The following is a 24,349-nucleotide window of genomic DNA, read 5'->3' as shown; positions in this document are numbered from 1 at the left end:
CCCATCTGTCTTCCTTTCCTTGGGGCATAATCATCACTGTCAGTCTGACATCCTGACACTGGCACTTAGGCAGCTCTGAAATGTGCAATTTCTGATTCTCTCTGGAGCTGGAAACAGTGAGCCTGTGCTAGGGGTCAGTTTTATCAAAGATACTGCTGTGCACACAGCCTGGCAGGTCAGTACAGGTTCTAAGTCATGTGTCCGCTAAAAGCAGGCAGTCCCGCTGAGTGGTATCTCTTGAAACTGAGCACAGAGATTTAACAGAGAATGAGACCAAAGTTCCAGCTCAAATTCAACCCATGTCCTCTTTCCTTCTCTAAAAGATCAGTTGTAATGTATAAGACAACCACTAGAAATCTGCATTGGGAAAGCCTGCAAGAGCCTAAAAACATTGTCATTATTTGAAGTAATCAATAGTATCTCACTTCTATTTGGAAAAAGTGGCCATTATACAGATAAGACATTTAAAATATTATTGCTGGCCTCAAGAAATACATTTAATTTCTCTCCAAAAGAATAAATCTGGTGCCTGCCAGTTAACCGTTATTCTGAAAGCAGAAGCTAGCAGTTCTGCAGAGAGTATGGTGCAGGCACTTCTGACCAGGACTGGAAAGGTCCACAATGTTCTCAGGAGTGGATCACCACAGTCCTGACGGCAAGTGGGGCAGCAGTGCTGTATCTCTTCTCATTCAGAAGCGTCCTACAGCAACCACATAAATACTGCGGCTGGGTAGTCACAATCCCTTCTCCATGCATGAAGATAACAAGAAGGTTTGACACAAAGGGGTTCTTCACAGGCAAGGACGTCATTTCACATATAGCCATACTACATAATTCAGGGCAGTAAACACAGCTGGGGGAACATAGTAAAGAGCTCAGGAAAAGGAATTGTCATCTGAATTGTACCCAGATGGGATTTTGATTTGAATCTACATGTCTTTCAAAGCCCTGAGAATAGTAGAGTAATTCATTGATCTCAGAACATTGATGTCTGAACACAGGATGTCCTCAAACATTATTGCTGGCGTTCCAAACTCTGGATGGCCATGGGCCATCCATAAGATATTTCCTAAGCGAATTTTTATACCTAACTATGCTCAAATGATATTTTTTCCCATGACCTTTCTCTTACATTATCTCCAGCTCCCCCTAAGCACACTAGAGCTCTCTACAACACTCCATGGCTCCCTCTCAGTCTTGTGCATTGTACAAAGGTCCAGACCCCTACAAAGACAAGCCATTTCCCAACAACTCGGCTGATTTGCCTTGAGCATCTCAGTGCTGAGCTTCTAGCACAACTCCTGCTTCCCAGAGTAACCAGAGCCAAAGCCCTGGAAGGAGCTGAACTCATAAAAAGCTGATTTTTTGTGCTGGGATCACTCCTTCCAGCTCTGGTGTGGCAGCAATTGTGCAGAGATCATAGAAAGCTGTCAGAGAAGATGCACTGGAAGAGAAACACAGTGTGAAATTTCACTTTACCATTGGTCTGCCAGTGCAGAGCAAACTCTTTCTTTACACTGCTTATGAAACCTCCAATTCAGATAAACAAGAACCATCTAAAAACCCTTTGATCATATTTGATTTAAGCTCAAAGATTGGAAGTACTACAACAGTGAATGCAAACAGTCACCTCCAGCAGCAAGAGGGAATCTAATTTGTTTCAATTCCTGCAAACACATGTATTAGAGAGAGGCAGTACACGTGAAATAGCACAGCACTCTGAAGGGTGCTCATGTGAATTTGGGTTAGCATCCTTTAGCCCAGCACTCTCGGTCCTGGGCAGCAGAGGGCAGTGCTTTTATAGCCTTATTTAACCAGAAGAGCAGGAAAAGCCTCTGGAGAGTCTGGAACTTGGATTGCAAAAGGACTTATATCATACTTGAGCAAGTTTCCTTCTACTTATGAAACATATTTCTTGAAGTTACCTCCTCTTTATGCTACTAATGGTGCTTCAGTTTGCAAGTGGTGAAGTCAGAAATAGCTGGTGCAAACCTTTGTTGACCAAATCTTTAAATTTTGTTGGTCTACAACAAATATTTTTTCTTTCAGAGATAGATAAATAGATATATCTTTTCTATCTCTATCTCGTTTTGTGCAATCTGCATTCTAAAAAGTCTAAGAGCAACCATATTTTCAGGGAGAAGTATTTTTAAAACCAATACATTTTCAGTAAAAATAGCCACTGTAGGTATTAAAATGTCATTACTGTCAAAATCTCATATTTCATGGGAATACTCAGAATAGCAAGCAATAACATACACAATTCTAATAAAACATCCATCCAGCATATAGCCAATGGAGATCCCAATCCCAGCCTGCCCACCTATTCCACCCAGTCTCTGCTTGCCAGGTGTTTCAGCCCACTTGTATTTTCATTTCTGTGCAAGGGCTAGGCTTTGCCCTCCAGGTCTTCCAATCTGATCTGCTTCATGCAGACATGCCCTGATCCCCAAGTTCTCCATTAATCTCTTTGTTTCACTCCTTTTCTATCAGCTTCAGCTTGTAATTCCCCACACAGTTTCCTCAGCCTACCATTTCCTAGACACATTCCTCTCACTTCCCACCCTGTGGCTCATATCCCAGTCTCATTTTGGTCCACAGGCTCTTCACCATTTGGCTCCTTATACAATCTTAGTAAGCCACCCCTCCTCCCAGCTCCAGTGCCAAATTTTACAGTCTTTTCCAATTCACCATTTCCTGAAGCATCCAGCTGTGGCTGAGTTCCTCTCTTCACAGCAGTTCCCTGGTCCAGAAGTTGACCTCTTTCTCTCCATGCATGGGTCTTGTTCCTTCTGTTTTTCACTCAAGTGGTTTTCTCATCATGCTAATCACAGAAATGGCCTTTATTCACAGTGCCTAGATCTGGACCAGGCAGCTTTTACAACTACAATATCACAAATTCTCTCAGCCCTCAGCTCAACACACATTCTCTCCATGAGCAGGAGCTCAGGAATTTTAGGTGCTAGAATCTAAGTCTACCATTGTGGACAGTGGAAAAGAGTCTATAATTCTATCGATTTTCTTGAGTGTGGGAAAGATAAAACCCTTGCAACCCCAAAATTTCATTTTGCATATCAACAGATAACAAAGTTTCTTGAAGGAGAGAACAACAGGATTTCTGTTTTCCTTTAAAAGGGATCCAATAACATATTCCTAAGTCTAATAAATAGTCTGACAGATGGTCAGTAAGTAAAAGTGGAATCCTGATGATTATGAGCATCAAAAGGTTAGAAGCACATAAAGATCTCATAAACAGAATTTCTGAAGATTTTTAGTTATTGGTAAGGCAGCCAGTCCCAACAGACACAAAACTAAGTGTTTTGATGAAAGCTTAAGGAGCTTTAGAAGACCAGATATGTTCCTAGCCTTTAGGATCTAAAAAACTAGGGATGAGAATTTCTACCTGTCTACCATTAAAAAGTAAAAAATCAGGAATAGAAAGTGCCTAGACATACCAGAATCACTGTTAAAAAATGCACGTGAACAGGGGGAACCTGGATAAAGCTGAGATATGAAGAAGTCCTTGGGTGTAACATTCAAATCTATTAGTGACTTCACACTTCTCAAAAATTTGGATAGCTGAGATTTAAAAAGTACTTCTTACCTCATCTTGTGGCCTTTCTTGGTGTGAAACTCCCACTGACTAGAAGGGCTTGGGGAATTTTTCATGAATAAGATCTGCTGGGCTGCCTCTTCTCTTTTTAGTTTTGAGAGGAGGAGATCTAATTTCTAAAAATTGCTATAAGACAACATTCAGAAAATGCATTTCTATTTCATTTGAAAACAAGCTCTTTGCACGGCTTTATTCCAATGATTGCTTTTGAGTTGAAATACACATAATAAATCTTAATTCAAATGATTACTCATTTTTCAAAATTACTAGTGACTGCAAACACAAACCAAGACTGGGAATTCATCCCTCAAGTGTAAATTAAATGAGATAATTGTGATAAACTAATCATAAACTCTCATCAACCATCACATTTTTAACACAACATGGACCTGATCAACCAGCATTTAAAATCTTTTCTAGCAGCACTACAGTGAAGCTGGAAACACTGTGCAACAACACAAAGCATTCTTTGCAGAATATATGCAAATTCAAAGCCCCTTCCCTTTGTCCACAGGGAGCTGAACCATGGTCATGCTCTATGCCAATGGAGCACAGCCGCCAATGATAATTTCCAGTGCCTTTATGCTTGCAGACCTTAAGAGTTCCAGAGACCCTAGAAGTTCTAGAGACCCTAAAATTTCCAAAGACAAAACTGGGATTTGGTCTCATGGGGCACTGCATGGCTTCTGTCACCAAAAAGAGCAGAGGGCACACAGCACAGTTTCTACAATGCTGCGGGAGGATTATTATGGAGCTTTAATATATGTTGTTCTAGTAGTCATAGTCTTTCTTTTCCCCTACAACTAGACAAGGAATTTTAGGATGAATTAAAGGGATTTTGGTGAGAAAACTGGTTAGTCATCATGAGTTTGTACTGATTTTGGTAACTGGGGAAGAAGTCTTTAGGCTCTAGATCAAATTCCTTGTTGTTGCAGTGAGAGAAAAAAGTACACCGCCTCTAAACTCCTACCTCATGTTTAAGATTAGGTGGAGTAGCAACCTTTCCAGGCCTGAGCTTGCCATTTCACAGCTGTGAAAAATTATACAAGGTGGCACTACCTGACATCCATCTACATGTCTGTCTCCTCTGCTCTGTTGGCACTCACTTTGAGCTCAATATACACATAGATCTAGTTCTACAAAAAAAAAAAACCAAAAAAAACCAAAACAAAAACAAAAAAACTTTCCAAGAGTTTAGCTGCCCAGACTTGCTTACTGTGCATGGGATAAGCTTGAGTCAGTACTGGCATAAAAGCAGAGGTAGAAATCTGGAACAGGCAGTAACATGTGGGATTCAAGGGAATAACACATCTCTGACTCTGACCTGGATCCCCCGCCCCCAGCATGAAGATCATAGTTTCCAGACCACTGTGACAGAATCACTTGTTTGTCTGCCTTTAGTTTCTGTGTCAAAATTTACAAGCTTTCTGTTTTGTCCCCAAACAGAAAAGCAAGACTAAGAAAATCCCAGCAAATTTCGTAGGACAAAAATATCTCCTTCTTGCTAAATATAATTTTTTTTGATCCAGTCCCATGAGTGCTGGGAACACTCTGTCACCTCCGTTGGGAGAAAAAGTATTTCTCAGGCAATTGTCTTGTTTATGGATATTCTCTGTATGTCAATGGGAGAATAAGGCTGGGAAGGAAGAAAGAAAGAACAACATCTTTGAAAGATCAAATTACAATTAAAAAAGAAACAGTCCTAAAGGAAGGAAGAGTAGAGTGCTGATCATTGCTACGCAGTGTAACAGCTCTCTGAGACAGAGAAACACAAGCTGGGCCTGCCATGGCCACAGGGGGCATTTCACTCCTAGGTGGTGTTTCAACTCTTCAGAGCTTCCACTGATACTGATTTATTATCATTACTGCTTTCTGTGATATTTTCAATTTTTTCATCTCAGACCAAAAAAAAATTGAAAAAGTGAAAGAAAAGGGAAGACAGGCAAGATAAAATTACCAGTTACGGGATCATGAGAAGATGCTTTCTATTTCTGAATGTTTTTCATAACATGACCCAGACATTTTTCTAAGAAGAAATTTAAATTTCCAACAGATTTAACCCTTGAGAGTGAAGCAATGTGAAGGGTTAGAAATCTGTTAAACTCTTAAAGCATACTTCTGAAAGATTTATACTTTTTTTAGTTAATACATCCTAACGTTATATGTATATATATGTTCATTCTAGTAGTGTCAGTAAAGAGCTTATACACTGGTTTCACTTTGCATACTAGAGAGAACTCCTCACTGCTCTTGGTCCTTCCCTTGAGAAAACAGTAAACAGCATATCTGATTTTCCAGATTTCAGGGTAACGAAGAGGCTCCCTTTTTCTAATAAAGAAGCTTTTTAGAAGCCTACTCACTCTCTAAAACCCTTGACAATATTCTTGCCCTGGCAAGCGAGCCAGCAAAAAATGAGTGTCAGATTGCTGCTGCTTTATCCCTTCCACAAGGTTTTGGCCACCCCCTCACTCACCTGGCTCCCACTAATCCCCAGTGTTTAATGGTTGATAACACATACTGACCATCTATCCAGTGACAATCTCAGCTCCCAGGCTCTCATCCTCCTCTATAAGTACATTACAGGCTCCAGCTCTCACCCTCACCCTGGTATTTCCTTTAGGCTGCCTGGTTCTTCTGACCTCCTGGTCTGGGACTGGACAAGGACCACACTTCACAGCCCTCTCTGAGCCCTCAATGACATTTCCAGCTGTTTTTCTTTCCCGTCCTGCTTCTTAATGACTTAACTGAGCTCTCCAGTGTGCCAGATCTAGATCTAGTTCACATAAGCTGAAGGAGTTTCTCTGGACGTATCATCATGTGCTGATTAAAAGCTGTCCTATCATTTAGCAAACCCAATATAAAAATGATAAAAAGGAAGCCATTTTACACATACAAACCAACACATGGATTTTATGTTGTTGCATAAATTACTTTTTCATGATTATTTATGCAACAGGGAGAGAGCAAGCACAAGGAATAGCAGAGCATTTTCCCTCTGTTAACTTTTCATTTGCAACATGGTGCAGATTACGGGTTTTTTTTGTTTTGGTTTGGTTTGGATTTTTTTGCTAAGGGTTATTAACGTGTGGTGAAGAGCTGCACCCAACCTGTCCACAAGCACTTGAATAGATGCGAGGGTGTAACCGTACTCTGGAACTCAAGAGGATTTATCCCTGAGGCAGAAAAACAATTACCTGAACAAAGACAGATATAGATTACTGAGTAATGAGATACTTACTTCCTAAACGAGGGAATATATCCTTATGGAAGTAGCGACGCTAAGGAAGGGGAGATGTGGGAAATGACCGAGCGGGTGAGAAGCTCTGCCGGAGAAGGAGAGGCGGATAGCAGCCAATCCTGTGGGATAATGAGGAGCGCGCTTCCCGGCAGGAGGGATTAGGCTGAGTTTCCCAGTTACATTCCTCCATCTCAGGGTTTCACTCCTGGAGAAGAAATGCACCATATGCACCAGATCTTGAGGCAGTTCAGGAGAACCCCTCTCTGCCACCCCCTTTTTTCCCTCCAAGCCGGCGCCATCCAGGCCTAAGCAGAGAGGTGCAGGGGATGGGGGGCAGCGCTGCGCCCCGGGGCTGAGGGACGGGAGGTCAGTGCCGGGGCAGGACCCCTCCCGCTGTGGGGTGGCCATGCATGGAAGAGAGGGGCTGTGGCATGAAGTGGGACGGGGTGTGTGGGTGCTCGCTGGGAGACGGTGCCTTGCTGGGGAGGGAGGGAGCGAACGGAGAAAAAAGGGCTTCCCTGCACCGAGGGAAGAAGTCCCTCTGGAGGAGCTCGGGGGGATGGAGGTAGGGGGGTTTGTGAAGGTGGGGTGTCTCTGGGGCAGGGATTGCTGCCTTTTGGCGGGGACCTTGGGGAGGAGGGAATCAGCCTCCCGGCGGAGGAGGGACCTGCGCTGGAGCGCTGGAGGGGAACCGCGGGATTGAGGAGGTCTCTGCGGGCAGGGGTACCGGGAGCGGGGTGGGGGGCTCTGAGGGGGGAGCCTGGGGAGGAGGGGAACGACCTGAGGGGTCTGCGTGGGCTCGTAAAATATTTTGATGGTGTTGAGAGGGTCTGCGGGGGTGGAGGGGGTGGATCTGAGAAGCTGTTGGGGAACTCGGGGGTCAGGCGGGAGCTGTGAGGGGTCCGAGGGAGCAGGGCTGGGAAATGCCGGGTTTCGAGGGGTCTCGGGAAGGATTTAAGGAAGACTGAGGGAGCTCCGCCAGGATTTGGCAGAACTCCGTGCAACCTGGGAGGAAATCTGGGAACGAGGAGGGGGGCTGCAAGGAGCTAGGGGGGCTCTGAGCAGCTGGTGAAGCCCGCGGGGAGGCTTTGAGGGGATTTTGAGGGGCTCTCTGCGGGGAAAATCTGTGGGGAGGCTTCAAGGAGAGTCTGAGGGTAGGCTCTGAGGGAGCGCTGAGAGGCTTTGGATGGAGAGCCCCTGGGGATCCCCAGACCAAGGAGGTCTGAGGGGAAGCTCTGAGGGGGTTTGAGTACGCTGTCTAGAGATTTTAGTGGAGAGCCATGGGGATGCTTTGGGAGAAGGGGGTGTCTGAGGAGAAACTCTGAGGAGAGCAGAAAGGCTCTGAGGAGGCTTGGGGGCTCAGAGGGGAGGGGGGGCGGGCTGCGGGGGCGCCCCGGGGGCGGTTGCAAGTCCCGTCTCCCTCCCGTGCAGGCTGCTGCCTTCCTACCCCAGTTACCGTGGCAACCGCCCGGGCTCCCCCAGCCCCGCACCGCCGCCGCCGCTGCCGCCGGAGCTGCTGGCCAGCCGCCTGCCGCCGCCCGCCATGGAGCTGCTGGCCGCGGCCCTCAGCGCCGCCTGCGCCTTCGACCAGGACGGCTCGGCGGGACAGCCCGGCAGGTGAGGGGGGCGCTGAGGGCGGGGGGCGCGGCGCGCGGGCGGCCGTGGGGCCGCTCTCCCGCCGCTCTCCCGCCGCTGCTCTGAGGGCGCCTCCGCCTCCCCGCAGGGACCCCGCCGCCGCTGAGGAGACCCCCGCCGCCGGCACCGCCGAGGCACCGCCCGCACACCCCATGACGGCCGACTCCTGGAGGAACCTCATCGAGCACATCGGTAAGGAGCCGTACCCGCCGCGGGATGTCCGGCCGCCGCTGCGCCCTCACACAACTTCTCTGCTTCTCCCGCTCCCCGCACCGACGGCGGCACAGCAGCCCCTAGAGGTGCCCCTCAGCCCAGCCGGACTGCACCTGCCGGGCCCCTGAACCCCCAACCCAGAGCTAAAGACAAGCGGTGCAGAGATGGGGGGAGTCTAGGGCGGGGTAAGGGCTTGTGCTGCAGGACCCCAACTCCCTATCCTTGCTGACAACCCCCTCACCGCAGGTGTAAAACCATTAAAGCCATTACCGTGGCTTTTTGAGATTTTTTGGGCATCAGGTTTGCACGTTGCTCGGCAGGGGATTAATGCTATCGCGGAACAGCCTGACCCTTGTTCATATATAACAGTTATTCTTGTGATTACGAAACAATTTATCATTAAGGCTATCCCAAACTTTCTACCAAAATATCATTTTTGATCTCTAAAAAGGCAAAGTTGAGGTTATCTGGGTGGCTATTGAGGAGAGGACCGGTAAGCTTTTGCTCTTATGCTATTTTCTTTTATTTTTTGTCTTTATCTTTTGTGGGATAGGGAGAGGACCTCCAAGTCTTGTTTCTTGGTTTCCCAAATCAGAATTGTGACATTCCTCAGAGGGATTTCATCAGCAGCAAAGTTAAATCCCATCCTGAGGCAGGTTTTTTGATGGGAATATAGAAGCTTTGTTTTTAAACACTCCTGCTCAATTTCAGGAAATAGAATCAACATACTTGAATCTAGAGGGCAGGAATGTAGCACTTAGCATGGGAAAATCTAACAGATAACTCTCACGAGCAGCAATGGAAACCTCCCTGGCAGGAACAAGAAGGCTTCTCAGGCTATCTCTGCTGTTAGTGTCAGGCTGTGGCATGCAAGGCTGATTCTTGGTACACCTGATGGCACTGGGACAGCTCTGGAGAAGGAGGCTGGTGTGAAACCAGCATCCTGCCAGCATCTGTCAGACAAACCAGCTGAGTTTGGGGCCTCCTGGAGGAAAGTGGTGAGCAATTTGCATGAGCATTGCCAGATCTGTTACCTGCTTTTTGCTCTGTAGATACTAACCTACCAAGGGAGCTGTGTCAAAACTGTCAGTTTACTGGGACTGTGCACCTCAGAGGTGAGATAAAAATACTAAAACCAGCAGGAGTTCAGAGCAACCCAGTTGCTATATTCATATATATTTTATGTGCTGTATATCAGAGGGAAGCTGTGCAAAAGCTCTGCACACATCAGTGTAACTGCAAGTAGGTCTGTTGCACCTTTGTGGAGGAGACTGAGTTTTGACAATTTGAGGTGTTATGTTTATCCCCACCAGAGATGTTGCATCAAATGCCTGGAGCTCATTCACTCCCTTCCCTCCCTCCTGCTTTTGAGACATTAGTGGACTCTTTGCCTGAAACTGGAACAGAGAATTTCAGAGAAAACCTCTCTGGGCCTCCTGGGATTTTACATAGCTTTCAATGCAATAACGTTTACTTTAAGAGCGCTGCTAACTCTCTAAGGTGAGGATTTCCACAATTAGTAACTAGTTTTTCAATTCCCCTCCCAGGTTTTAAGAGAGCTGGGAAGGGAGACTGCAACAGCAAAATTAAATGGAATAAACAAAAAGGGAAATGTCTGTTATGTTCTATAAAAATTATGTAAACATGCCTCATGAAGATCAGTCTTAAACACTTGAGTCAACGGATAACACCAAACTCATGCTCTGACCACAGGGTTAACCATTAGCCAGGTCACAGTAGGGACAGTTGGGACATTAAGCAATGAAAGGAGCTTGTAGAGGTCTCTGACATTTTGTATTTGTTCACTTACTAAATGTAAGCATTTACTAAATAATTATATAATCTGAGTCACATTTAGCTATTGATCTCAGCTTTTTTCTACACATTCAGTCAGTTCCCAGATGTACTGCTCTTCTTCCAACATGTCAAAACCTTTTTCCTTGACCTTGCATCTTTTACCCCTCTGTGCTGTAGCCATCTCCTGTTCTATTTGGACAAGGCTTTGGCATAGCTTCTCTCCCTTTCTCTTATCTATATAATTTCTCTACCCATTGTAACTGCTTTACCATCATATGGGTAGACCCTTAGGACCAAGACAGCAAAGATAGCTTTTATCCTTGCTAGCACAACTCTCCTTATTTCTTCCTGCCCTTCTAACTATTTATCTGTCTTTTGTCTTTCTTCTGTACCACCTTTCTGCTTACTCCCCATATTGTTCTCTTTGGTAGAGCTTCAGCCACTCTCTTGTTGTCATTTCCAGTTGAGTTCTGCTGGTAGATACTTTCCATCAGTCAGATCTTTCCATGTCTGTATTTGCTTTGCCTGCCACTGATGGCTCTGCAGCTCTTATCTGGTCAGTCAGGGAACCTGGAAACAAAACCAACTTTCATTATCTGAGTTTTATTTCCTTAAAGGCAAGAGACAAATAGTCTTGGGGATCTTTTAAAAAGGGCTGCTCCACGGATTTGCACAAGGGACCCTAAATCCCCCTTACACAAAGCATGCTCTGACTTGCAAGGCAGAGCCAGCAGCACAACATGGCTGTATACCTGCAGTCAAACACTGCGAGTATAATTATCTCCAATTTGAGTAAAATAGATTACGCTTCAGTTTCCCAGTGTGTTTTCCTTTGAGTCAAACACTGCCTACACTGCTGCAGGACGTTGCTTCCCAGCTTGTCCTGCTCTTTATGGGGCAAAAAGAGCCCAGAGCCCTAGAGCATAGGCTGACCATACGGATCAGTACCACCAAAAGCAGCTCAAATTTAGCAGGCTCTCTGCTGCATAGCTGAAGGAGCCTTTCCACCCTGCTACATCCTCGGCACCCTCCCTAATGGTGAAAAACAGCCTGAAATGCTTAGGAAAGCCATATAAACCTAGTTGACGCAGAGAGAAATTACATAAGTGGCAGCAGCATGCAAAACTTCAGGGGAAGTCTCCTCTGCTCTGTATTGTGTAGGAAGCTAACAGAAGACTACATGGTTTCCTAGGCACAGCTACCCTTACTGCTATTTTAATCTGGTGTCGAACATCTTTCCAGGAAGAACAGATAACAGGGCACACTCTCAGACTGCAGTAATGCTGTGCTTGTTCCTGTGCCTTTCCCCAGCATATTTCCTATATAGTTTTGGCAGTGACTGGTACAGAGCCTCATTGAAACTGGTCCAGAGATTTAATAGGCAGTAACGTCTACATTTCTGCCTGCCTTAGACAAACTTTAATCCCATTGTCTCTTGCCTTGTTACACACAGGATCTCAGATAAAATATCATTAATACATGTGACCAGATTAATTTTAACCCCTAATAAGTCAGACAAAATAAATTATTTAGCATGGTGTTTTTAACATCAAAGGCTTTTCTCTTTATTCATTCATGTTACACTGCAATTCAAGTATAAACCAAGGGAGATAATGTAAATTGTGCTTCTTCAATTTCATTAAGGGAGGAAAGTGACTCAGTGTGCTCATGCCTTTACATGTCTTCTAAATTACATTTTATATTCAAGCAATTAAAATTCTGGGTCCTACAGATGGTTCAGAAAGAAAAATGGGACAGTTTGAAGGCCCTCAGAGAGACAAAGGATGTTCTAAAGATTGGCAATGAACTTCAGGATTCCTCCCTTTTCCATGCTGTCAGTTGATATTGGAGTGGGGACAAATCCTGTGCGATTTCATCTACACCTGAAGTTAGTAATTGAAACTTGGAAGATACCTGGTGTCATTGATGTACTGCCACATGGTGTGAACTTAGAGCCTGTTCCTTAGTGCTGTAGCAAATAGGTACCTTTTGGACATTAATTTTGTATCTTCAAGCATCATAGAAACTGAGAAGGACAACAGCAGGATACTAAGCAACATGTCCAAGGCTAACCATGAAGTCCATACCAAAACAAACCTAGTCTCTATAGCTAGTTGTTCCAAAACTTCACCTGTCCAATGCCAGTAACAGCGCTCAGTGTTTCCTCATTAAGGATTTTTGTGGCCATCAGATTGCTCCTTTTAAAATATTTTCGATGTGTGCAGTATTACTTTTCCAAACACAGACTTAAATATAGACATCAACCTATATAACTTGTAATATAGTAATATAACAGACTAAATCAAGGTCTAAAAGACATTTTAAAGCCTGACAAATCGCTTCTTTTATGTCTTCTGAGTGGATTCATCTGACTGTGTTACTAAATGTTTTGTGAGAGCAGATTGTTAACAACACTTTAGATTTAGAAATGGCCTTCCATTTATAATTTCCACTTCTGTCTGAAATAGGAATACCATAATTGACTTTTCAGTCTGCGTGGAAGGGATATCTCTTACCTCTGCTGAGGTGAACTAATGCAAAGCAATTGTCCTTTCCCACAATATCTTCTACTATCTTGTTCAGTTGCAACCTCTCAGACCTGTTATGTTCCTTCCTAGGGCTCTTGTACCAGGAATATCGAGATAAATCTACGCGTGAGGAGATTGAAACTAGGCGATTGCAAGATTCACAGACGGACCCTGAGGAGACTTCACCCAGTGAGGAAACCCCATCTGAAGCAGAACCCACAAGTACAATCGAAAACAAAGCTCCACCACAAATCAATTTGCTGAGAAATTCCAATTCCAGGTTCAACTTATGGCAGGATCTTCCCGAGGTCCAGAACAGTGGTGTCCTCAGCATCCTCCAACCAGATGAGATCAAGCTGCAGGAGGTAATGGAGGAAGGCAGAATATTTCTTAACTGTGTTGCTGCTTTAAAAACTGAGAGTGAATTAGGCCAAATGATCAAGATTTAAAAACCGAAAGCTTTACAGCAGTGACAGGCAAGCCTTACCCTGTTGAGTACTTTCTGAGTTGCACTGGTTAGTATACCACTCGCTCTTTTTTGTGAAACTGCAGAGGTTGTTCTATATGCTATTGCTGCTGGACGTTTCTGTAACAAAAGGAACTTCTTTTCCCTTTTCTGATTCAGTGTTAGGAGAAGTTTACAAAGGAAGAGGCATATTTAGGAGGTTTTTACAAAAGAGCTATTGGTTCCAGTGCACATTAATTCTTTTCTGAAGTTACTATCAGGACACATAACTTTCCACCAGAAATCTTAGAAGAATTCGATCATTAACTGTAAGGTTTTGAATATGATGACATTGATAGAAATAAAAGAGATAGAGATTGATAAACATCCTATTTAATTGTAGCTACTTGGAGTCTATTGCAAACAGTAAAAAATAATGGCAGGTATATTTGCATTTAGCCGCGCACTGCAGTGACATCACTATTTTAGAGCCATGCACTGTGACTTACAGGACTGCATCAGACAGTGAAAGGAGTAGGTTGGGATAGCTGTCACAAATGATGACAACATCAGTCACACCACAATTTACAACTGGTTGCTATTTTGGGTGCCATGGGGAGTGTGAGTGCTCTCTGTCACTGCATAGCACTGCATTCATAGCCAGCACTGGAGAGGGCAGACATTGTTTAGTGTATGCTTGCATTGTGGTACAAGGAGTGGGCTTTCCAAGGCTCAATCCCACAAATCCAACTGTATTCCTGCACGAGGAGTTGGTTGTTACCCTGTATCTGCTTAGCAATGGCTCATCGGATTGTACCCAAAGTGCTGAAGAACATCTCAGGGTGCAAGCAGTCCCTCCATAGTTCACTTAGACTTCCATAATCCACACTGATGAACACCTTGTGCATGCACTAGTCCTGGCTAGGGCTGTAACTTGATTGTCACACTGGAAAAGCTCATCTTATGCACCCCAAGGGGATGATGGGCAGGGCTGTGTTATTCACACCCTTAGTGGAGGAGATTTGTGTTTATATAGAGTAGTTTGGGCTGGCAAGCACAGGCTGTTAGTTCATCAGGGCTAGGGCTGAAGGTGAATGAAATGATTTGCTGTTTTTCCATGTTCTTCTTCTGTGCTGGTTATTTGGATTTGTTCTGTTTACCTGGAAAAACACGGTACTTTCAAGTGCCAGCATTACAAACACAATCTGGCATCTGAAAAAATTACAAGTTTTTATTTTTATTTTTGCTTCAAAATGAAGAATCTTTTACAGAGAAATATTTTGCTTAAAAGTGTGCATTGTAGATTTCAAAACTTGTAATTTCTGATAAGTTACATTAATTCCCTGTATGTGTTTTTGGGGAAAAAATCTCTGTGCTGCTAAAACCCAATCTTAAGTGTGCTCAATTTTCTTCTTTCTGTAAAAATAACCAGAGAAATAAAGCAGTTGGAGAATGGGACAGTGCTGTCATAAATAAGTGCTGTGCCTTCTCCACTGTTAGTTTATCAGACCTGAAATTTTCTTCCTGCTTGTTCTGGAATTAGCACAGTAAGAGATTATAAAATTGCTCAAAGCCAGAAAGATGTGAAATTGGCTGAACCTTGAATAGATAGAGTGGAGAATTTTCTTTGTGAGGAGAATCAAGGTCAGAAAACAAGGAGGGTGAGAGAAATCACTGAAGCTATTGAGGAGATGATGTTGAATTCAGCCTTGCTATAAGCAAGCACTACTTGCTCCTGCAGTTCTGGAACTCTGCTCATGTTGGACGTGAACTGTGAGAATGAGATGTATATGAGGGCTTAATTTAGTGAATGTAAAATATTCAGCTTCATAAAGGATAATTGGAGAAGTTTTCCTGAAGTACAGGACAGCAAAAATTCTGTAGTAAACATCTTAAGGACAAAACTGTATTTTCTGACCCATTTTGTCTTCAAAGCTGTAGTAAACACAGGGACTGGAAAAACTTGCATGTCTTCAGCCTGGAAAGATGGAGCAAGAGTATAATTTTTACCATAGGGAGAAATACTGATGCACAAATGGAAAGAAAGTTGAAGTTAACACCCTGCTTCATAACTGAGGAAGAGAACACCACTGTGGCTGTGACAGAGCAGGGCTTAAACAGTCAGAGAAAAATTTGATTCTCTGAAATAATCTTCAAAGTGAAAGAGACTAGGATAAGAAGAGAAATCTGGTATTCATTAGTGGCAATGATGGAAAATTACTGAGCAGATCATCAATGCAAGATTTAAAAAGGAAAGCAAAACAGGTTTTCGAGCATCAAAACAAGAAACTTGACTGAAAGAGCAGTGGATGATTGAAAAGTGTCACGGAAAGTGATTTTTTATTGTCCCCATTGGAACAAACAAGCCAAATATTTTCACTATGGGTTTTGTTATTTCTTTAGTATAGCTTGCATTCTGGACCTGCCCTTGCTGATCTAGTACCCTCCACTATGGCAAACAGCAAACATTCACAAATTTGACAGACAAGACTTGGCAGAAAAAAATTCCTGACTTGGAGTCTCTGGAAAGCTGCAGTGCAAAATGATTGGAGATGTCAATCTCCAGGATACCTGGAGGGACAGGCTGTCCCAACACATCCTGTATATATTTGCCTATTTCCTCTTCTCTCATTTATCAAATAAAAAGGTACAGTTAAAGCTGTAAAAGTTACATTTAGGACTCAGCTAGTCATGCAGAGAGAGAGAGAGGTTCTCTCACAGGTTCACCCAGTGCTTGGGTAAAGGTTCTGGGAGAAGCTGAGCTGATACTCCTCCACTTTTCTCATTAGGAATGTAGCCTTGAAAAAAAATCCAGCATCCTCTTATTTCTTATACACTGTCTGTTCCATGATCACTGACTAAGTTCATCTGTATCTGCACCCTTTGCTCTGTCTTCCTTCTGGGGGCTGTGCAGGCACAACCTCCTCCTCTAGTGCAGGAAGCCACTTGTTGGACTTAAGTGCCCACTGGGAACATTTCCTAGGCTGCCAACCCCGCAAAGAGCTGAAATGTCACTTCAGCTGCTATTTTAGCAGCTCTGGATTGAGGAACAGTCCCTCCTTGCTATACCCATTCACCCAGATCTTGGACTGCAGCACAGTGTCAGGGACACAACCCAGGTCTCTGCCTCAGGTTCTTACGTGATACACAGTGAAAAGGCCAAAAATTGATCAGTGGAAAAATTCCAAATAATTTCTTTTAAGAGAAAAAACATAAAACAGCCAAGCTCAAGACAGATCCCAAGCTAATTTAGAATATATTTTTCTATGTACATGTCACAAAAAACACTGCATGTACCTATGGCTCCATCAGACCTCCTCAACTTTAGCTGTGTCCCAGCAGCCATTGAGAGCCAGCAGAGTTCAGGGACGGGCACCCACACTGCCTGGCCAGCTCCACCCCTCAGTAGGCTGCAACAGAGGAGCTGTGGACACAAGGAGAGCACTGAAGCACCTTTAGATTTAAGGGAACAAAACTTCCACTGAATTACCAACTACCTCTCTTATTAATGGGCCGTGGGCCCCAGGACCAGGAACCCAAGATGCTCCTTCATAAAGAGATGCCTGAAGGATCTAACAACTTTTCACTGTGTTGAAGCTCTTGTGAGAATCTTCAGTTAATCTTACTTCATCTAATGGATTCAGTACTTGTGTAAATAAACACCTTTTGTATCTATGTCTGAACAGATACAATATATACTCACCCAGAGAGTAAAGGATCTCTTAGTGGTAATAGTGGAATGTCCCTGCAGCACTTACAGTGGGTAGATAACTTTATATCTACATCTCATTAAACTGATTTTTATCTCTGAACCAAACCATCAATTTATCTTCCTGCTTCCACAGACCACATCCTTGGCCTGAGGAAACCAGGCTTTGCTCCAGAGTTTTTTCTTCTAACAGGATAAGCAAAGGCTGAAATTTGGAGATTATTTACGATTTCTGGTAGTAGTTAGGGACTACTGTGTCTTGTCTTGGTCTGTTGTGAATTGAGACAGAAAAGTGTATGTCCAGGGCTGACCAGGGAGTTTTACAGTAACAGCTGTATTTCCTCTAGATCAGGGCTGAGGGTTGTGGGAGGAAAACTTCCCTGTTTAACTCACTGTCTCCTGTAACGTAGAAAATGCATTGTGGACTTACCTCTGCCTGCAGCCTGGGCCTGCAGAGTAGATGCAAGGTCTGCGGCTGTGCAGCACGGATGTTCTCATTAATGCCTGCTTTGCCTCTCTAGAAGTAGAAGGTACCTGCTGACTTCCTTCTTTGGGATTTTCCCCCAGGCCATGTTTGAGCTGGTTACTTCTGAAGCATCGTATTACAAGAGTCTGAATCTGCTGGTGTCTCACTTCATGGAGAATGAACGTTTGAAAAAGATCTTACACCAGTCTGAGGCACACATCCTCTTCTCCAATGTACTGGATGTCATGGCTGTCAGCGAGCGGTAAGTTGGCTGCTGAATGGCACTGAAAGCACCAGCTTTAGGTAACTGCAATTGTAGAGGGATTGAGGAGCTGAAATTCCTGGGAATTGCCTGGGACAGATAGGTCACAATTAATATGGGTGCTGACTTTCTCATTTAGCTTCCTGTTGGACCTTGAGCAGCGGGTGGAAGAGAACATCGTGATTTCAGACGTGTGTGATATTGTCTACCAGCACACAGTTAATCACTTCTCTGTGTATATCACCTATGTCTCCAATCAGACCTACCAGGAGAGAGCCTACAAACAGCTTCTGTGAGTTCTAGCGCTTGTAGCTGGATTATTTTTCAAAATTGTACAGGCCACAGATTTAGCTGTAATTTAAGTATTTAGGAGAAAGGGCTAGACAGCACAGAAACGGGGCTTCCCACTTCATGATTTCTCACTGCGTCTATAAAAAGAAAACACTTTATAATAAGGATGGGTTGATGCAGGTAACACGGCAGTTAAATTCAAAACCAGCATTTCTCTACTGTAGGAAATATTTATGGTGCATGCAGGGCCATGTGCTTGTGTAATGCCTGTATTTTTAAACTGCAAGGAGAGGCAAGAGAAGGCCAAGAAAATAATATAGATCTCTGATGAGAACAGCCACTGCTTTTCCCAATCTTCTCAGCAGCAAGGCATTTGACTTTCCCCAGTTTCATAACCATTATTTTTCAGAACAACAGGATTTTCTTAAATGGAGGGGTGGAAAAGCTATTTTATTCATGTTCTAGTGTTAAACACACAGACCTAGGCCTGAGGATGTAATCCAAGATATTTCTGTAGTATTTTTGAAGTGTAGCAAGTGTTTTGGTCCAGTAGGAATTCTCTGATGCCAGCTCAAAACAATGAGTGCCCTACAGGCTTGTCTTTGAGAGGAAGATAATCAATTTTTCTCTAGTTACAATGTCCTGGATTCTTTGAGGACAGCCCATTGCACATGCTGCAGTGTGTTTTCTTCTACAGCATCAGCTGGTTCAGAGGAGTGTAACAATGTCTAGTCCTTTCGTTTCTCTGCCCTCTAACCTTTGAGGGAAAAAACCAAAACATTTAAGGGGCCTTCAATGAGCTTGGCCTGCTGTTCTCTCCAAAAAGAGGGTATCACAGGGTTTCCTTCAGTCAGAAGTGAGCTATACAGTTGCAGAAAGAGTTTGCCTACAGCCATTATCCAAACACTTAGAAGCAAAGCAGCAATAAGCTGGGTTACTTGAGCTTGAAAGGGACCTGTTGGAGATGAGGTATTCCTAAATGTGAATTCTGAGGGCAGCATTTCTTTTGTCTGTAGGAATACATAAAGCAAATTGAAAAAAACAGACTCCTTTCCCCAAGCTCCCAGCTAGCACAGGAATTTTGCACACTTGGTTGAACTCAAAGCCTGAGGTGTGTCACAGTTTCCCCCATTTGACACATGCAGTTCCATTCTGCCATGAGTCACACTGTCACACAGGTACCTGCTGCAACAGGGAGGAGCACTGCCAATGCCTTCTCTCGAATGTTGTGAGGAACACACAGTACAGACAGATTTTGCACAGTTAGCAACCTCTTTACAGCATGCTGTTTCCACTAGCCAGGACTCTAGCAGTACAAGCCTTGCTCAGGTTTGCTCAATCTATGACTGCCAGGAAGTTTTGTCTGCCTGTAACAGCTGGGACTGCTCTCCTCTGCAACTGTGTCTGTGGTCCAGCTGTGCCCTCATCTCCTGCAAACATCATCAGGGAAGGCCTGGGCATAGCTCCTGCCCTTCTCAGGCCAGATAATGATTTCCATCCTCTAGCTAAGCAGCAAGGAATATTCAAGCTTGAGCTACTTTGTGGCTTCTCTTGTTCTTATGACTGTGTGAATTTCACCTTATCACAGAATTCCAACTGTGTAAAAATACATAATTGTGCCTCTGACTCATTTACTTGGACACACACCCCATTCACATACACCTACACACGCAGTGTATGCTTCTGAGCTAGATATGAACATATGTGAGCACTGCCATGGCTTGTACATTAGAAGTCTATTTTTTCCCTCCCCCAACGCTATAAATAGTTTTAGATTTAAACTAAAATACACCCAGAGGCATTCAGTCCTCTCTTCCCTCTTCTCTCCTATTGGGAGAAGCCAGGCAGATGCTGTCTCTGGGCCCAAGCTGCTTTTGGGTTACCAGCAATATACCAGAGTCCCATGGAGGGTAGCACTCAAAGTTCTCAGCTTCTCTATCTCTCTTCTCAGCCAAGACAAACCAGCCTTTCGGGAAGTGATCTCACAGCTGGAGCTGGATCCCAAGTGCAAAGGCCTGTCCTTTTCTTCCTTCCTGATTCTGCCATTTCAAAGGATCACTCGGCTCAAGCTGCTGGTGCAGGTAGAGTTTTGCTCTTCTCTCTCTCACAAAGGACTTCCAGATCATTCCTGGAATTTTGCTTTCCAGCAGCTGTGAACAGGGCTTAGATATAGCCATGATTGACCCTAGAACTGGATGAAGCCTTTCCACAGAGTCAGACATTCACCACAACTATGGAAAAAAGATTTCAGTCACTGAAGAGTCCATCCCCAAATTAGTGTTGAATTTGCCAGATAGCTTTTACTGAGTGAAAGAGCTGAGGAGGAGCTTGTCGATCTGCCAGAAGGGGTAGGTAGCAACAGTCCCAGCTGCCTGATGGTTAGGATGGTGACACACACATGCAGAACAGCTGGATGACACAGGGATGCTACACCATGGTGGCTTGGACCAGTCAGCCATTTTCCTCCTATGCTTTGCCATTTTATCTAAACCCTGCTGGAGAACATGCTTCTAGGGATGAGGAAACAGCTCAGTCCCAAATGGTCTTATCCTACTTTTTATTACAAATATTACAAATAACACTGTCTGTTAGTGCCAGCTCTCGTTATTTATTAAGTTATTTTTGTAAAATAAGGATCTACATGTTATATTTCTCTTAGATATGAGGTCAGATTGGAACAGGTTTTAATGAGAAAGAGGAACTAAGAGGTGAGAGTCACTGTACTGTGTCACCTTTGCTGTAATTAGGCTGATGGCCAAAAGTAATTTGTAAGCTAGCAAAGACCCTTCTTTGCTCTCACACTGGTATCAGCATTAACAGAGCTTTTTGTTTCCTGCAGAATATTTTGAAGAAAGTGGAAGAGAAATCTGACAGGGAATCCACTGCCCTGGATGCACATAAAGAACTGGAAACAGTAAGTTTAAATAAATTAACAGAAGGCCTAGATTAAACCACAATGCTCATTTCACACACACATGCACACATACACACACCTCTGGAAAAATCACCTGCAGACTATATTCTATCCTGGAGCTGTATCTTTTAATCCTGTCACTGTGTTTCAAGAGGGGTTTTTTTTCCTGATGTCTGAAAGATGGACTAGTCTACTTGCACTTAGATGTCCATGACAGTGAATCTCTTGCTAACAACAGATATATGTTTCTGCTGTAGGAAAGGGCAGAGAATGTTTTCCTGTAGAGTCTCCAAGTGCACAAAATGTTTCTGCAGATACCTGAAGTTGATGGATCCCACTGAGAGATGTGATTAGGTGCAGAGTAAAATTGTGTCAGGTTTCCTCTGTCACAGCACACTTCTTCCTCTGACCTAGAATAACAGCTTCCTAATGAAGTATATAAGCCAGCATTTAGCCCTCTTCTCTGAAGCTGATAGGTAGGTGTGGTGTTCAGCTGTGCTAGTTACTGATGTGTACAAAACCCCAGGAAGGCAGTGGGATGTTTCCCATCTGGGCTGCTTCTGATATGGTTAGACAGGATAACGCCATATCTATAGTCTAGACACAGCTGGCAGCTACATGGGCTGGGACAATGTTTCAATCCTTCTCCATCAGAAGCTTGGAACATCTTCTGACTCCTGCAGTTCAACACAGGAATTTGAAGTTGAAAATGTGCTAGAACATCAGTCTGAGGATGGGCCTGCAGGCTCTGACTGAAACACTAGAACAGAACAGGCTCTTGGATTTGCCCTGAACCAGTCTAGGAAGTGAATGCTTGGAGATCACTAGGGGTAAAGACAGGGACTGTCTTTAAAAAGATGAAAGATGATGAAAGATGTTCTGCATTGAGTTAGTATTTGTAGAATCCCTCTTGACACATCTGGTAGCCAGTTATTTTTCCATTGGTCATTAGCCTGAGGAAGACTGTTTCTGTAGCATGCAGATGACTATAGCTGCTGATGGGAAAATCCTGGGTTTGTATTCAGTTATCAGTGACTCGTGATCAGTTTACTAATTCTTTTCACAGTTAAAGACTTATCTGTAAGTGATTAAGCTTAGATACCTAATACCCACCTAAGTACAGCCATCACAGAGAAGGTCTGATGCTTACTTTTTCTGTAGGATTGTTTTCTCTCTTTCTATTTGAGAGGCAGGAGCTGATCACAGTTTCAGTTACTGATAGATTTTGAGTAGCAGAAACAGAGCTCAAAGTGGAGCTTGTTCTCCAGTATAATTTTTCTACCTAGCCAGTTCTCAAGTGAGTTGCTCCTTATGAAACAGGCAGTGGCATCTAGGTTAAGGTCCCTGTAACAGCGTAGTGCTTGCACGTTGGTTGTGGTTTTTCAGTTAAAAGTTTGTACTCAGAACACAGCTGGGCTCTGTATGATGAACGACTCTTTTCCTAGGACATTTCATAGTCCTGGCATTTAGTGCTGCTTGGCAGAACTACAGCATCTGCATTTTTGAAAAGATGTTTGGCTTCATTCTCTCCTTGAAGATGGTATTGCACATGTACCTTGTTTCAAATGTTGGGAACAGGGAAAATGAGATATATGGTGTGTCAGGATCTGGAAAACAAGCTGTTTCTTTTGCTGTGCAGCCAGAAGCACTGTTTTATACTGTCTGGTTCAGTAACTGAATGTAGCCATCCAGTATGTCCTCTGACAGTCACTTCTACCTGTATCACCTTCTGGGTGTCTGGAAGCTTTTTGGTTGTTAGGGTTTTGGGGTTTTTCCCCTTCTCCTTTTCATGCACCCACAGTGCTGACAAAAGATCTTGGCTTTGTCAATTCCTGTTGCAACAGGGAACTTACCGGATCGTGGTCAGGCTTTTTCATGCTGTCCATCATCACTTACCTGCTTAAGGCCAGCAGAGACAAACCTCTGTGCTCTCTTTTGCCAGGTGGTGAAAGCATGCAATGAAGGTGTCCGGAAGATGAGCCGAACAGAGCAGATGATCAGCATCCAGAAGAAACTAGAATTCAAGATCAAGGTATAAGCACAGGCTGGGCAGTTTTGGTTCACTGTCTGCACTTTGCAGCCAGCCTCCAAAGGGGGCCCTCCAAAGGGGCTGCTGCTGGCACAGCACCTCTGTGTGTGCTCAGTGTACACCCGCTGCAGAGGCTGGGGCAGCTCAAAGGCCAGAGTAGTGTGCACGTACACAGGTGGGACATGCTGGCATCACCTCTCCTGTGCACTGTGCTCCTATTCCAGCACTCAGGTCTGGCTCTTCCCTCTTACCTCTCTTCCAAACACAGGCCAGCTTTCAGCTGTTATTTTACATATGAAATAAGTTAAAGGTAGATGAAAGCTACAAAGCAAAACACTTTAAAACTGAAAAATACCCGGACAAAGACTGTCCCATCATTTTAATTCTTTCCTGTACTTATACATTGTGCACAGTCTTAAAATACCTGCTGGTGATCTGTGTTGGCTACACTGAGGGAGTTACTAAATCAATATTGTGGGGTGTCTGATCAAAACTTAGTTGATGTATACCAAAAATTCCAGTGCTGAGTATAAAGTTGTCAGTATAAAGTTGTCAGTTATTTTCTTGAATGCTATAGAGATGCTTCTCAGGTATGTCTGCTTCACAAACTTTAAAGATCCTAAATAGCTTCTAAGCAATATTTTTATGTACCTGAGCAACAAAGTATAGAGCACTTTACCAGTGTGTCAGAGCTAGACCACAGTCCACAGGACAGTAGATTAGGCAAGCTACACAGATGCCTCCACCTCTTTTAAAGCTGAGGCTGTAATGACAGGCAGGAGCTGGTTCAACTCTGGGTCTGATCTGCTTGGGAACTGGCACGGGTAGAGCTCTTCTGGGGAGAGCAGTGCCAAAAGTTGAAAAGAAAAATTGTGCCACCGTGCATGTGAGTGCACACTGTGAGTGAAGGTGAAAAGAGTGGCAGTTATACAGGTATTTTTCAATATTTCAGTCATTTGGAAGTATAGTGTTCTTCTAGTACAAGATGCGCTTTGTTCTGGGCTTCTTGGTTGTAGCACAATACGTGTTGAAACTCCAGCAGAAGTGCTGTGGTAGGTGCTATGGACAGATACTGCTGTGGACAGTCTCTCCTCTTGACTGGGACAGACTCAACCAGAGGAAACCTGTTTAACCTCAGGTTTTTTTGTAGCCAAAAGGCAAAATTCATGGTTTTAAAAATCAGTCTTACTATTTAGGAAAGTGATTGAT

The 24,349-nt window shown here is 43.9% G+C and overlaps 1 protein-coding gene across 4 annotated transcripts in view; it reads left to right on the top strand.

Moving 5' to 3' along the window:
- NGEF (neuronal guanine nucleotide exchange factor) overlaps positions 1–24,349 on the top strand; it is a 47,969-nt gene that overhangs the window by 15,565 nt on the left and 8,055 nt on the right. For 2 of the 4 annotated variants that reach the window (XM_056498826.1, XM_056498825.1), the window contains exons 5-12: positions 8,283–8,468; positions 8,575–8,678; positions 13,115–13,389; positions 17,746–17,906; positions 18,046–18,198; positions 20,149–20,278; positions 21,037–21,111; positions 23,054–23,143. In XM_056498826.1, the coding sequence (XP_056354801.1) occupies positions 8,283–8,468; positions 8,575–8,678; positions 13,115–13,389; positions 17,746–17,906; positions 18,046–18,198; positions 20,149–20,278; positions 21,037–21,111; positions 23,054–23,143 (1,174 nt within the window). Of the gene's footprint in view, positions 1–7,046; positions 7,218–8,282; positions 8,469–8,574; positions 8,679–13,114; positions 13,390–17,745; positions 17,907–18,045; positions 18,199–20,148; positions 20,279–21,036; positions 21,112–23,053; positions 23,144–24,349 lie in introns of all 4 variants that reach the window. The other 2 variants (XM_056498828.1, XM_056498827.1) reach the window with 2 other exon arrangements.

The sequence above is a fragment of the Oenanthe melanoleuca genome, chromosome 9 (genome assembly GCF_029582105.1).
Source record: "Oenanthe melanoleuca isolate GR-GAL-2019-014 chromosome 9, OMel1.0, whole genome shotgun sequence".
Classification (NCBI taxonomy): Eukaryota; Metazoa; Chordata; class Aves; order Passeriformes; family Muscicapidae; genus Oenanthe; species Oenanthe melanoleuca.
This window is presented reverse-complemented; position numbering and strand designations above follow the sequence as displayed.